Source organism: Echinops telfairi, unplaced genomic scaffold (assembly GCF_000313985.2).
Source record: "Echinops telfairi isolate 266 unplaced genomic scaffold, ASM31398v2 ScPeMD7_7424;HRSCAF=8462, whole genome shotgun sequence".
Lineage (NCBI taxonomy): Eukaryota > Metazoa > Chordata > Mammalia > Afrosoricida > Tenrecidae > Echinops > Echinops telfairi.
Window position 1 is genome coordinate 42,423,329 of NW_022111324.1, and position 11,945 is coordinate 42,435,273.

Here is an 11,945-nt window from a genome sequence, read left to right on the forward strand (position 1 = left end):
GGACCTGTGATTGTCATGTGTGATGCTACTGTTGCGTGCCATCGAGTCGATTCTGACCAATAGTGAACCAAGGGCTAGGGTTGAACTGCCCCACACTGTTTCCTAGGCTGTAATCTTTATAGGACCAGACTGCCAGGTAATGTATTTGGAGAGTAGAGACTTTTTTAAATTCATCTCTGTTTCCTTACTAGCTAACTACTAGTGCATCGTATGTAGTAAGTACTTAAAAAAATGTCGGTAAAAAAAGTAAAGGCTTTCTCCATGAGCAGAAAATAGTATTCAATAAAGAGTGAAATAAACAATTTGGTGGTGGTGGAAAACTTCCTGTTACTGATAATAGTCATTGTCAAAACATACTGCTTATCATTACGTTAAGTATCTCATGTACAATTTAACGGATGGCCTAAATGAATATACGGCAGATCCATTTCAACTCAAAGGTTCTTTGCAAAAGAAATACTTGGACAGAACAGATGTATATCCTGTGATCTAAGACAATTAGCTCTTATGTAAAAACTTTAAATTTCTTGACATTTAATGTCCCTCTTGATTTATTTTTAAACTGAGCGCTTAACACCCTCTTTTTATGTGTCATATAAGCAAACACCCACTGCCAAGGAGTTGATTCCAATTGACAGCCATCCTATATCAGGTTTCTGAGGCTATAAATCTTCATGGGAGCAGATAATCCCAACTTTTTCCCATGGTGGTTTTGAATTGGTGACCTTGTGATTAGCAGACCAGTGCTTACTTGTTCATCAGAGTGCCTACATTTCATATATACCTTGTTTCTTAAATATTTTTCTCCATCAGAACAAATGTCACTCATGTTCTCGGCATTGTTGTCTGTTTAGCTTGCCATTGAATCCCCAGCATGTAAAGCATTGTCTGGCACGAGTCACTAAGTACTTTGTTCAGTGTATGGATGTCTATAGTGTTAACCCAGGCAATGCTTACTTATGGGAAAATGATCAATGAGTTTTCTCCTAGCATGCTTTGTGATTGAAAACTTTTCTGACTTCTTTTAATTACAGAAGGCCTTACGACCAGATATGGGCTACAATACATTAGCCAACTTTCGAATAGAGAAGAAAATTGGTCGTGGACAATTTAGTGAAGTTTATAGAGCATCTTGTCTCTTGGATGGAGTACCAGTAGCTTTAAAAAAAGTACAGGTAAGATCATTTTAATTACACAAGTCATTATAAAACTATGCTAGAGAATAATAAAAAAAAGAATGTCCAGAACAATCAGGTAATGACAGCTTTAAGTTGAGAATATTTGGAAGAAATAAACTTTGTATTTTGGTTGAAATTCAGTGTCGTGCAAAATGGAAATTAACTTTTCGCTTTAGTGCTTTGTCTAAAACCAAACCCTCTGCTTCCAAATTGTTTCAGACTCACTGCAATCGTGTAGGTTAGAGTAGAATTCTGCCACACGGTCCTCAAGGATGTAATCAATCTTCACAGAAGTAGACTGCATCATCATGCTTCTCTGGAGAGGCTGGTGGGTGTGCACTGTGGACCTTCCAATCAGCAGCCCAACAACTCACTGTGCTACCAGGGATTAAAAACGCAGCTAGCACTATTTACATAGATTCCGCAATAGTTGGGGTGATCCAACAAAAGCTTTCACGATTCTGAGTTTTACGAGGCAGACTTATGTAATCAGCATTACGTATAATTGGACCATTGAATTAAGTGTTTAGTGCTCACATGAAGTTCTGCATGTCTCATTGAACGTGTTGAATGAAGTTAACACATGGCAGTCACTATTAGAGAGGGGTAACAAATTAATGTAGAGGGCTACCTAGGCAATAAATGAATCAAAAGCAAATGAAGTGAACATATACTGGGAAATGAAAAAAAAAAAAAAAAGAAAATTCCTGGAAGATGCAATATAAACAGACCATCATTCTGACTCTCTTCCGCCCCAAGAAATACTATCAAAGAAAGAGCGCTCAACTTTGAGAGACACTGAATCAGTGAGCAGAGGAAAGTATTGGAAAACCGCAGACAGCCAAGAAACAGTAAATTCACAGCAACTCGTGTACATTATGGAAACCAATTCTCCCACTGTCCCTGCCTACCCTGAACCCCCTCTCATGTGGGCTGCTGTATTTGGGAATTGGGAAGTGGATCCAGGAGAAGAGCTCATTTCCCTAGCCATCACACCCTGTGCCTGTACAAAGAGACAGGATCTCACTCCCCTGACCCCAACTCTAAAATCAACAAGATGGATCTGAGTGTGTCAGCACCTTCCCCACCTAGAAGACCATTGTTGCCTGCCAACCTACTATGAATTAATATGGAAGGCTCTCTACAGTGAAGTAAGCTCTCATCGTTAGCATCGACCTGCCTCCTTGCACACTCTATGTAGCTCAGACCTTTGAAACCAACAGGACATTTAGTCTGCATCTGCTTGTGCTCCCCCTTCTGGGTGATGCTGAGGACGCCTGACTGAGCCCGCTGTGGCTGTGCCAATAGCCAACGTTCCAAAGCAGACCTCTTGGGCCCATTCAGGGCAAGACAGTCTCTTCCTCTCCTAGTAAGAGTTGGCTGCTGGACTGATACAAACTCTTACAGAGATCCCTTGCAGAGGCGGTTCCCTAAGAAGGGACTGTTTCCCCAGGCCCCCAAACACCCCAGGGCCACTTGGGCTCTGAAACTAACAAGATGGATCTCTTCCGGGAAGTGCCAGTCCCTCCTCCTGCTGAAACAGAGCAAAGCTGACTTGTTCTTTCACTGGTCATAGCCTTCTCAGACAGAAGCCTATGCTTCTGCGCAGAGCAGCGAAGCCTCCTACCAAACCAACATGTCCCACAAACCCTGAAGGGGGCTTCCTGTGTGTGAGTTCTCTGGCTGTAAACATGGTCACAGAACCAAAGAAAGGGAGTAATAGCTGGAGAGAAAGAGTTATTTCCCCTGGTGGGAGGATTGATTAATATATAAGATCTCACCGGAATGGTGGTGCTAAGTGGTGTAGGGATTGGTCACAGTGTGTTTTCTGGTGTATTGGGGAGAGACTGAAAGTTAAATCCACAATCTAGAAAGTTTGAATCCTCATTAATCCTAAGTTAATGAAGCTGTCACAGAGAGAGAGAGAGGAAATGGTTACCCATTTATGTTCCTTGCACAAAGTAGTTTGGGCAAAATTACCAAATATTGGGGGAAAGCTAAGAAAGCGAACGCCCTCATGAAAGCAGACTCCTGCTACCAGAACATGTAATCTTTAATCTGGTTTCTAAGCAACAAGGTAGAGAGGCTTCGTAGCATCTATGAAACATATCATCCCCTCTATACGTCCATCTTAAAAAACGACTTCAGCAGAGGAAACCTCAGCTCAGCTGGGGAGTGGGTGAGAGAGAAGACCATACAGTGGGTGCCATGCAAAATGGTTTGGAGGTCACCCCAAGCCAACAGACACTCCTACCAGAATAAGGAAGCCTAACTGGAAACTCAAGTCAGAATGGACATGGGTGGATGGGTGGGGGGGCATTACATTTTTGTTGGTGGGAAACTGGGGAAGAGCAACCTCCTAATGGGGGATAAAAAAACAAAAAATGCTTTACGATACTTCTGTAGAACCCAAGGGGGATACTTAACCTGGCAGGGGAGATACCATGATCACGAAAGTGGTTTTCCCAGGGCGAGGCTTATCCATTGCACTCCGGATGTGCTGACCCCTCTGATTTCCCCAATGTGGGAGACTTGACTGCATAATTTGTGGTAGTGGGGGACTACGTTCGCTTTCTCCCCTAAAAAAACCCGAAAAAGAACCCAAGGGGAGAATATGATTAGTCCTATGTTCCTACTTGGACAGTTTTGATCTAGTTTTTATCCAGCTCTGGGTGACCCAGGCCTTGTGCTATAGACTACTGGGACTTGAGACTATATTCTTTTGAGACAAAACATCCTTCATAAGGTGACCAGGTGCTTTTGGCAGGACAGTTCTGATTTTTAACAATTTGTCTCACAGCATTTTTGGAAAGAATGCACAACAAGCTAGGGTATATGGTTTTGGGCTGCCATGTGGCTATTTTGCCAGGATATGAGTTTTATCAATGGTGTCCCACATTACCAATGTTAAAATCTGGTCACCTTATTCATAGGCCACACTCAAAGGACTTGATGTGGAAACACCACCAGGTGATCTGAGCCTTCCCTCATACTCATCTGTAGCCCTTGGACTTACGGCTGAAACTCCCTAGTGTGAGAAGTAACAGATGGATGATTGCCATCTCAAGGACATAGAGTTGGCAGGTGGTGGACTTTGGTTTGGCTTTCTTGCCTTGAGGGTATAAAGGATCTGGTGTCCCTGAACTACCATATACTTACTATTTAATGCCTTTCTTGCTTTATTATGACATGCCCTAATCCAGGAGGTGTGGCTGTGCCATTGTGATTATTATTGAAAGTTTTACCATATCACCAACTCTGATTGTCTGTATAAATAGTGTCCAGTCGCTTAAGAGTTTAATCAGTACAAGTTAATTCATGTAGTGTGGTTCATAGCTGGCTTACACTGGTATAATTTCCTTTTCTCAATAGTTTTTTTTTAATTCTATACCCTTGGCTAAATTAATGACACTATTAGTAGAACTACCTTATGCCCCAGGGAGACGATTGATAATGTTCTCTAACATAAAATGACCATGTGTTTAAGGTGAGCTAGAGACATATGTAAACCATAGATATATGAATGTATTTTGAGCTCACACTTAATTCTAACCTCAATCTAAGAACAATTAGTTCTTATGAATGGCTCTGCTTAATGCTTGCCGTCATGATGTTATCACTGAAGCTATGAATGCTGGGGAAATGTGTGCTAAAGAAACTAAATGGTGCCTGGTTATTAGCAGGAATAGCATCTGAGGCCATGTCTTCAAATAAACAGCCAACCAACTAGGCATCAGCTAAGTCCACATGTGATCCAAGGATTGTAAATAAAATTCAAAGAGGGAATTGTATTAAACCTTAAATTGTGAACACCTGGTTTGGAGAAGGCAGTGGTAGACAGTGGAAGCCCCAAATCCATTTGCAGGCTCTACACCTAGAGTAAGCCATTGGTGAATCCCCTCTGACCATAGTTAAGGGATGTGATTAGCCTTGGTATCAGAGCATTGTAACGTTGATTATGGCAGATATAGTTAGATCAAAATGTAATATCTTATTTGATTTCCCCTTTGGCCCATTTTAAAGTTATTTCAGTTTATAAAAAAAGTGAAAGGGAAATACATATGGATTAAACCTTGGTGAATCTCTCCCGACCATGGACCAGGGATGTGAATAGCCTTGCTATCATGCAGACTGCATTGGAAGGTATATTATTACAGATGTAGGTGGTTAAAATTTAACACCTTTTCATTTGATCTCCCTTTTGATCCATTTTAAATTTATTCTGTTTTTTCAGTATTTTCTGATTTACTTTCAATTGTGGAATTTTTTTCTGTCTTTGTTATTGTTAAATTTTTTGTTGTTTTCTTTTTAAAGTGTTTTTCTGTATATGAAATCCAGGATAGGTAAATTTCGAGAGGACTAACTGAATTAATGGTTCCTTGGGGTGTGTCAGTGGAGGGTGGGGGGAAATGAGGTGCCGATGATGATGAATACATGAATGAAGAAACTATTCTAGCATTGATTGTGGTGATGAGTGAACAGCTTTTCTTGATTTGATTGAGCTATTGTACTATAATTTGTGAACTATGTGCCAAGAAAATGGTTAATCAAAAATAAATAAAAAGGAAAAAGAAATCCAATGCCCCAACAAAAAAAGCAAGACACCTAAAGAATAGTGAAACTTTGATTTATGCAAATGAACACCACACAAAAGGAGTGAAAGCACAGCTTGGGAGACCCAAATCATGAAAAAAACAGAAGTACATAATACACCATTAAACATAAGAACTAAAGAAAACACAGAAAATGTGCTAAGAGAAATTTAACAAGCCATGCAAGAACAAAACGAGGCCCCCCCCCAAAAAAAAGGTAGTGCAATTGCTGGGACAGTAAGTAAAATGGGAACACAGAGGACTTTCCCGCATGTTTCATCAGGCACCAGGCAGCATGGTGATTTATAGACCAGCAAGAGCAGCAAGGCTGAGCACAGCTGAATGGAATTAGGGACTTGCAATATGCATCTTGCAATTCCAGAAGGAGATGGAAGAGGCAAAATAACATTTTAAGAAATAATGACAGAAAATCTCCCCAATCTAATGAAATACATGATTCTACAAATCTAAGATGCATCCTTGTTAGAAATCAAAACCAAACTCACTGCCATTGAGTTGATGCTGATGTATAGCAACCCTATCTAGGGTTTCTGAGGCGCTATCTATCTTTATAGGACTAGACAGACTTCTCTCTCCTGCAGAGACTGGTGGTTTTGAACTACTGACTTTGTTGTTACCCTGTTTCCCAGAAAGGAAGACATCCCCCCAAAATAAGACCTACTTACAGTTTTGCCTCTCGCCGAAATATAAGGCATCCCCCCGAAAATAAGACCTCCCCCAAAATAAGGCCCCCTGAAGCTACCATGACTCTGGACCGTCGTGGTGGGTGCCGCTGCGCAGCTCACTGTTGGCCGCAGCACAGCCAGAGCAGACAGGAAGTGCAAGGTCTCTTTTAATAAAACAATAAACAATATATGTGTACCGTATTCTTCTTCATGGAAAAATAAGACATCCCCTGAAAATAAGACCTAGCACATCTTTGGGTGCAAAAGTTAATATAAGACACTGTCTTTATTTTCGGGGAAACAGGGTAGCAGTTCAATCGTTATCCACCACTGCCAGCCAACAAGTCTCCTTTGTTAGACCTTTAGAAATTAAAGATAAGAGAAAAATTTGAAAGCATTCAGGGAGGAAGGCCTGGAAGAAAGGAAGGAGGAAGGTGAGGTGAAGGAGAGGGGGGCCAGAGGGAAAAGGAAGGGAAGGGAGAGGAAGAAAGAAAACTACAGGTTAATATCTGCTGTAAAGATGTGGGGGCCTAATCTGACCTCCCCAAGCTGATGGCCTTAGGCAAAAGTCAGACAGACCTCCACCCTCCTGAACCTTCTGATACCAAGTGCTCCTTCCCAGCTCTCTACTTTCTCTGCATCTACTTTTCTGCTAAGTTTAGCAGTTTATTGCAAAGGCCACACAAAACTCACAGAGGATACTTAATTAGGAGAGTTTTTATTTTTTAAAGGACACTAACAAGTTACAGTACAAATGGTCAGGATCCAGCGGTTCAGTCAAGGCAGTTTCTACTCTACCCTGTATGCAGGCAAGCCTCTGGCTCTCACTCTTCTTGGCTTGGCCCTCTGCCCTGCTCAGGCAGTGAGTGTTAGAGTTATTTTCTAGTTGCCAATAGATCGCAAGGGGCATGCCATTCCTCTGTAAACCTCAACCTTAAAGGCACTCCGCTCCAAAGCTGTGAATCGGCAAATCCAGCTACTCAAATAAGGGCTCAGAGGCACTCCACTTCACAAGCCGGCCTCTTACCCCGAAGTACTCAGCTTTACTTGCTCTTTGGGCTGGGAGGTCCCCCCTCTGGCTCCTGCTCTGGCTCCTGGTTGTGCTGTTGCTGCTGCTCCTCTGTCACAGCTGTTTCCTGCATCGAGGAAGCTCACTGTCTATTTATCTTGAGGGGCAACAGACAAGGCACATACCACTCTTGATTCTTCTCTTTTACTGGCCGTAAGATTGCCCCTTCCTGCATCTGAACTGGTTTATTTTATAACGAGCAGGATGGCAATTAGAATTAACCCTATTAACAGTCATTCACAGCTGAATCATGTACTCCATTTGGTATTTCCCTTTCCCCACTCCCTGCCATGTTCTTATCCAGACCACGGGGAAAAGGAAGGTTATTTGGTGGGAGTCACCATGGCTCTACGAGATGCTTGGTGGTGTACTGGTTACTCCTTGGGCTGCTATCCACAGGCCAGCAGTTTAAGAACCACCAGGTGCTCCATGGGAGAAAGATGAGGCTTTCTTCTCCCATAAAGAGTCAGTCTTGGAAACCCACGGGGATAGTCTTACCCTGACTTGTAGGGTAACTGTGAGTTGAAATTGACTGGTTGTCAATGAGTTGGAGTTGAACAAAGGCGATGGCCAGAAGAGCCATAGTAACTAATTCACTGCATGGCAGTAGCTTTCAGCCTGGACAAAATACTAGCAAACAGAATCCCACCATATATAAAAAAACAACAACCATACATTAAAAAGATGTAGTCAATTAATATGGCCCTTTGGGCCATAATTCCTTCATAGTATAATTCTGAACTTTATGCCGGAGGCTGTAATCCCAATTTGGAGAGCTTTCCCTGTTACAGGATTAGGGTGGGATGTATCTTTAAGTCGACTTTACTAGAGGGAGTCCTAATAGCATAGTGGTTTTTCATTGGTTACACACCTCCTGGATTCAAACTGCTGACCTTGTGGTTATCAACCCAGTATGAAAGTTTCTACTATGAACCTCTGAGCACTGAGAGAGAGAAAAGAAACCAGCAACATTTTTCCTGCTTTCCAGGGGGAAAGGGAGGGTCAGTATTGAACAGATAAATGTTAAATGCTACCGCATAGACTCTTGATGTAAAAAGGAGTTCTCAGAGGGATATGTCAATTCGAATGTTAGAATTGCTAGAATAGAAGTAGAAGGAGCTCTGATGGCACAGGAGTTGAATGCTTGGCTGCTCATGGGAAGGTCAGTGGCTCCAACCCTCTAGTACTTTGTGGTAGAAAGGTGTGGCAGCCCATGTCTGTAAAGACTAGATTTGGAAACCTTAAGGGGTAGTCAAACTCTGTTTTCAAGGGTCGCTGCGAGTTGGAATTGACTTGATGGCAAAAAATATGAATGTGAGAGTCAGTTGTGACCATTGAATCCGGCCTAGGACTCTGAATCGTAGGCAAGAAAGGATTCATAATAGATAATGACGCTCTGCTAGTTGCAGTTGAGTTGATTCTGACTCAAGACAACGCAATGTGCCGTCCGATGGAACAGAAAACTAGATTCTAATAGAATTTTCAAAGGAATGGCTGCCTTTTCAGAAAGTAAATCACTAGGCCTTTCTTACCAAGTGCCCCACTTGCTCTCCTCCCCCTCCCTCCCACTGGAGGACACTCAAAATGGCAAACTTTGGTGAGCAGCCAAGCACATTGTCTGTACTACCCAGAGGCTTTTCTTTTGGGTTGTTAATTAGGACAGTTTTGAAGGTTTTCAAAAGTGTTTCATTTTCATGTAGCACTTTGAACTCAACATGCGGCATATACTAAGTAGGAGATTCTTGGTGTTTGCCACAAGTAGCCCAGGCTGAAAGATTGAGAAATCCTTTCTGAGGTCCCTGGTGTGCCCTGTCAAATAAAAAACAAATTTATACTGTGATAGCACACGTGTCAACTGAGCTAGGCTATGCTATCTCGGTACTTTGGCAGTTATGTAATGAAGTAGCTATGCTTTTGTGATATAATGTAACCACTTCTATGATGTGATCAGCCAATGTTTGTAAGGGGAGTTTCCTTGGGTGTGTGACTTGCCTCCAATCTATATATGGAAATTCTGGCAAAGCACACTGGTTTTTATTCCCCTGGATGCTGTATCTGGCTCATCACCATCTAACCTCCAGTTCTGAGGATGTGGGCTAGCGACCTGCTGTAATATCTGCCAAGATGATCTTGGGATTTGTCAGCCTCCACAGCTTGTTAGCCAGGGGCCTGCCATCTGGGATTCACTGACCGCTACAGTCTGTGAGCTTGCTGTCTTACCTGTCCCTCCTGGGTTCTTCAGCCTCTGTAGCCAGCAGCCTGCCACCTGACCTGCTATTTGGGTGGGTCAGCCTCTGCAGTTATGTGTCTAAGAACTCTCCAGCCTAATGCCAGAGTCGTAGACTCGGATTTACCACTTTTTATAACTACATAAGTCAATGAGTCATTTCCTTGAGCTAAATCTCTTTATTTTTCTGTTGGAAGGTGTCAAAAAGTGCAAAAATCTCATCTTTTAATTCCATTTTTTCCCCATGAATGTTCTGAAGACCCCCTTGTTCTATCAGTAGTAAGTGTCTTAAAAGTTGGGCAAAAAAGTATTTTCTTTTATAGAGAAAGAGTAAACAGGTTAAAAAGAATCATGTGTAGGCAAGTGGAATGAAGAAATTACACGATCAAATAGTAAATGATAGTCTTTTACACTGAGGTCAGTCTGTGCCCTGGCAGGGGCTCTTAAGCAGTGGCTGTATGTTGACTGGGGCTGAGGGAAGTCCAGACTTCAAGGAGTTGGATGAAGGAGAGAAGCTTAGCCAAAATTTGGTTAACAAAGCATTTTGTTCTGATTGATCTGTGGTACTAAGCAGATATGCTCATCATTTATGAGGCAACAAATGGGAATTTGAAAGTCCTTCTGGCCTAATATTACTGGAGGACATCCTGGAGTCTTTCCTAAGTCATATGAGGCAAAGTGATTTAATACTAAGCTATTTTCTGGAACATAAAAGAGGTTTCTTAACTTTAGCTGTTTCGTAGAGTCATAGGGCACTGGTAAATGTCAACATTGTCCGCTCCTCGGGTCCCTTCTCAAGGAGTCTGAATATGGAGAGAGACAAGGCCTGATTTTTGACCTAGTGATGATTTAATTGCATAACTTGTCATAGAAATATTCTGAAAGAAAGAATGGAAGGAAGGAGGGAAACAGGGAGGGGGAGAAAAGGATTCCACCCACGTTTCTTAGAAGGAACATAAACCCTCTGCTGCTGATGGAAAGGCTGGCAGTTTGAACTGACCCATCTGCTCCAAACTGGTGATCTGCTCTTGTAAAGGTGATGGCCTAGGACACCCTGTGGGCACTCCAGCTCTGGTACATGGGGTCACACGGAGTAGGAACCACCTTGACAGCACCCACACAGCTTGTTTCAAGCCCTGTTATCGTGCTCAATTCTTTTAGCATCCTTTCTACTTTGGCCAAGTTAATTTGTTGAAGTCGTACTTCTATAATTCATTTCTTTGTGTACAAACCTATAATGAAACTATTATCCAAATACCTCTGTTGGTTTTTAAGGCCCCTATTTACTTTTCTCTCTGCCATCACTTTCTGGTTTTTGTTGTTACTAGTTTCATCCAAGTAGAACTTGACTGCCAGCTGCATGGCTCAGCCATGCACAAGGTCCCTGACATGCCAGCTAACTTAGCGATTTGTCTTTGAAAGGTCACAGCCTTGACCACTTTCTGGAGCAATACTCCTTTACACACTTAGGGTGGCCGTGAGTTTCCTTTGTCCGGAATTTTAAAATAGAATGTACTAAGGTTTGGCCACATCACTACAGCTTTGTTTGTTATCTATGCTTGGAAAAAGGGAGGTGCATACTGAAGGCTTATTACTTCTTTGAAAGCATGGAAAGGGATTTTAGCACCTTAACCAATTCTATGAAAATGTACCCAAATTTAACCAAACCTAAGAAACAGGATTTACTGATAGACGGCAAATTAGACCCCAATACTAGCGAACTGAATGTCAAAGTCTACACCTCTGAAGCAAAGGTTGGCATAGGATAATTAAGGACACACATTCGTTTCTGGTTTCATAACCCATTTGGGTGGAAGGAGCCCATAAGAAAGAAATCGATACACGTCCTTTAATTTTTGGTTCAGACCTGTTGACTTAATAAAATATGACGAAGGCTGACAGAAGTTAGATGTACATTTCAATTATAGAAGGAACAGGTTTCTGGGACTAAGAAACATTTCTTGTCCTCTGCTCTCATCTCACCGTTGAGACTGATGATATATTTAGCAAGGAAAAAGATGTCCATAGACAATTTCGTCCAAGACTATTTTGTGATTCATTTCTATGGGGGACACAGCTCTTTTGCTATGCTGCTTCTACCCCGCTGCTCCTTGCTTTGCCATCTCTACCCCTGTGAACACGGTCGGCTATGGAAGAAAAAGTCTTCTTCTTCCAATTTTCCAGGAAATGAAT

General features: G+C 42.1%; 1 protein-coding gene and 1 non-coding gene across 3 annotated transcripts in view; both read left to right on the forward strand.

Annotated features, from left to right (window-relative positions):
- NEK7 (NIMA related kinase 7) overlaps positions 1–11,945 on the forward strand; it is a 100,533-nt gene that overhangs the window by 15,040 nt on the left and 73,548 nt on the right. For both annotated transcript variants that reach the window (XM_004699783.2, XM_045298117.1), the window contains exon 2: positions 1,035–1,175. In XM_004699783.2, coding sequence (XP_004699840.1) covers positions 1,035–1,175 — 141 coding nt within the window. The remainder of the gene's footprint in view (positions 1–1,034; positions 1,176–11,945) is intronic.
- LOC115872506 lies at positions 3,597–3,760 on the forward strand. The gene has a single exon (XR_004047904.1). It is a non-coding gene; the product is annotated as a U1 spliceosomal RNA (small nuclear RNA).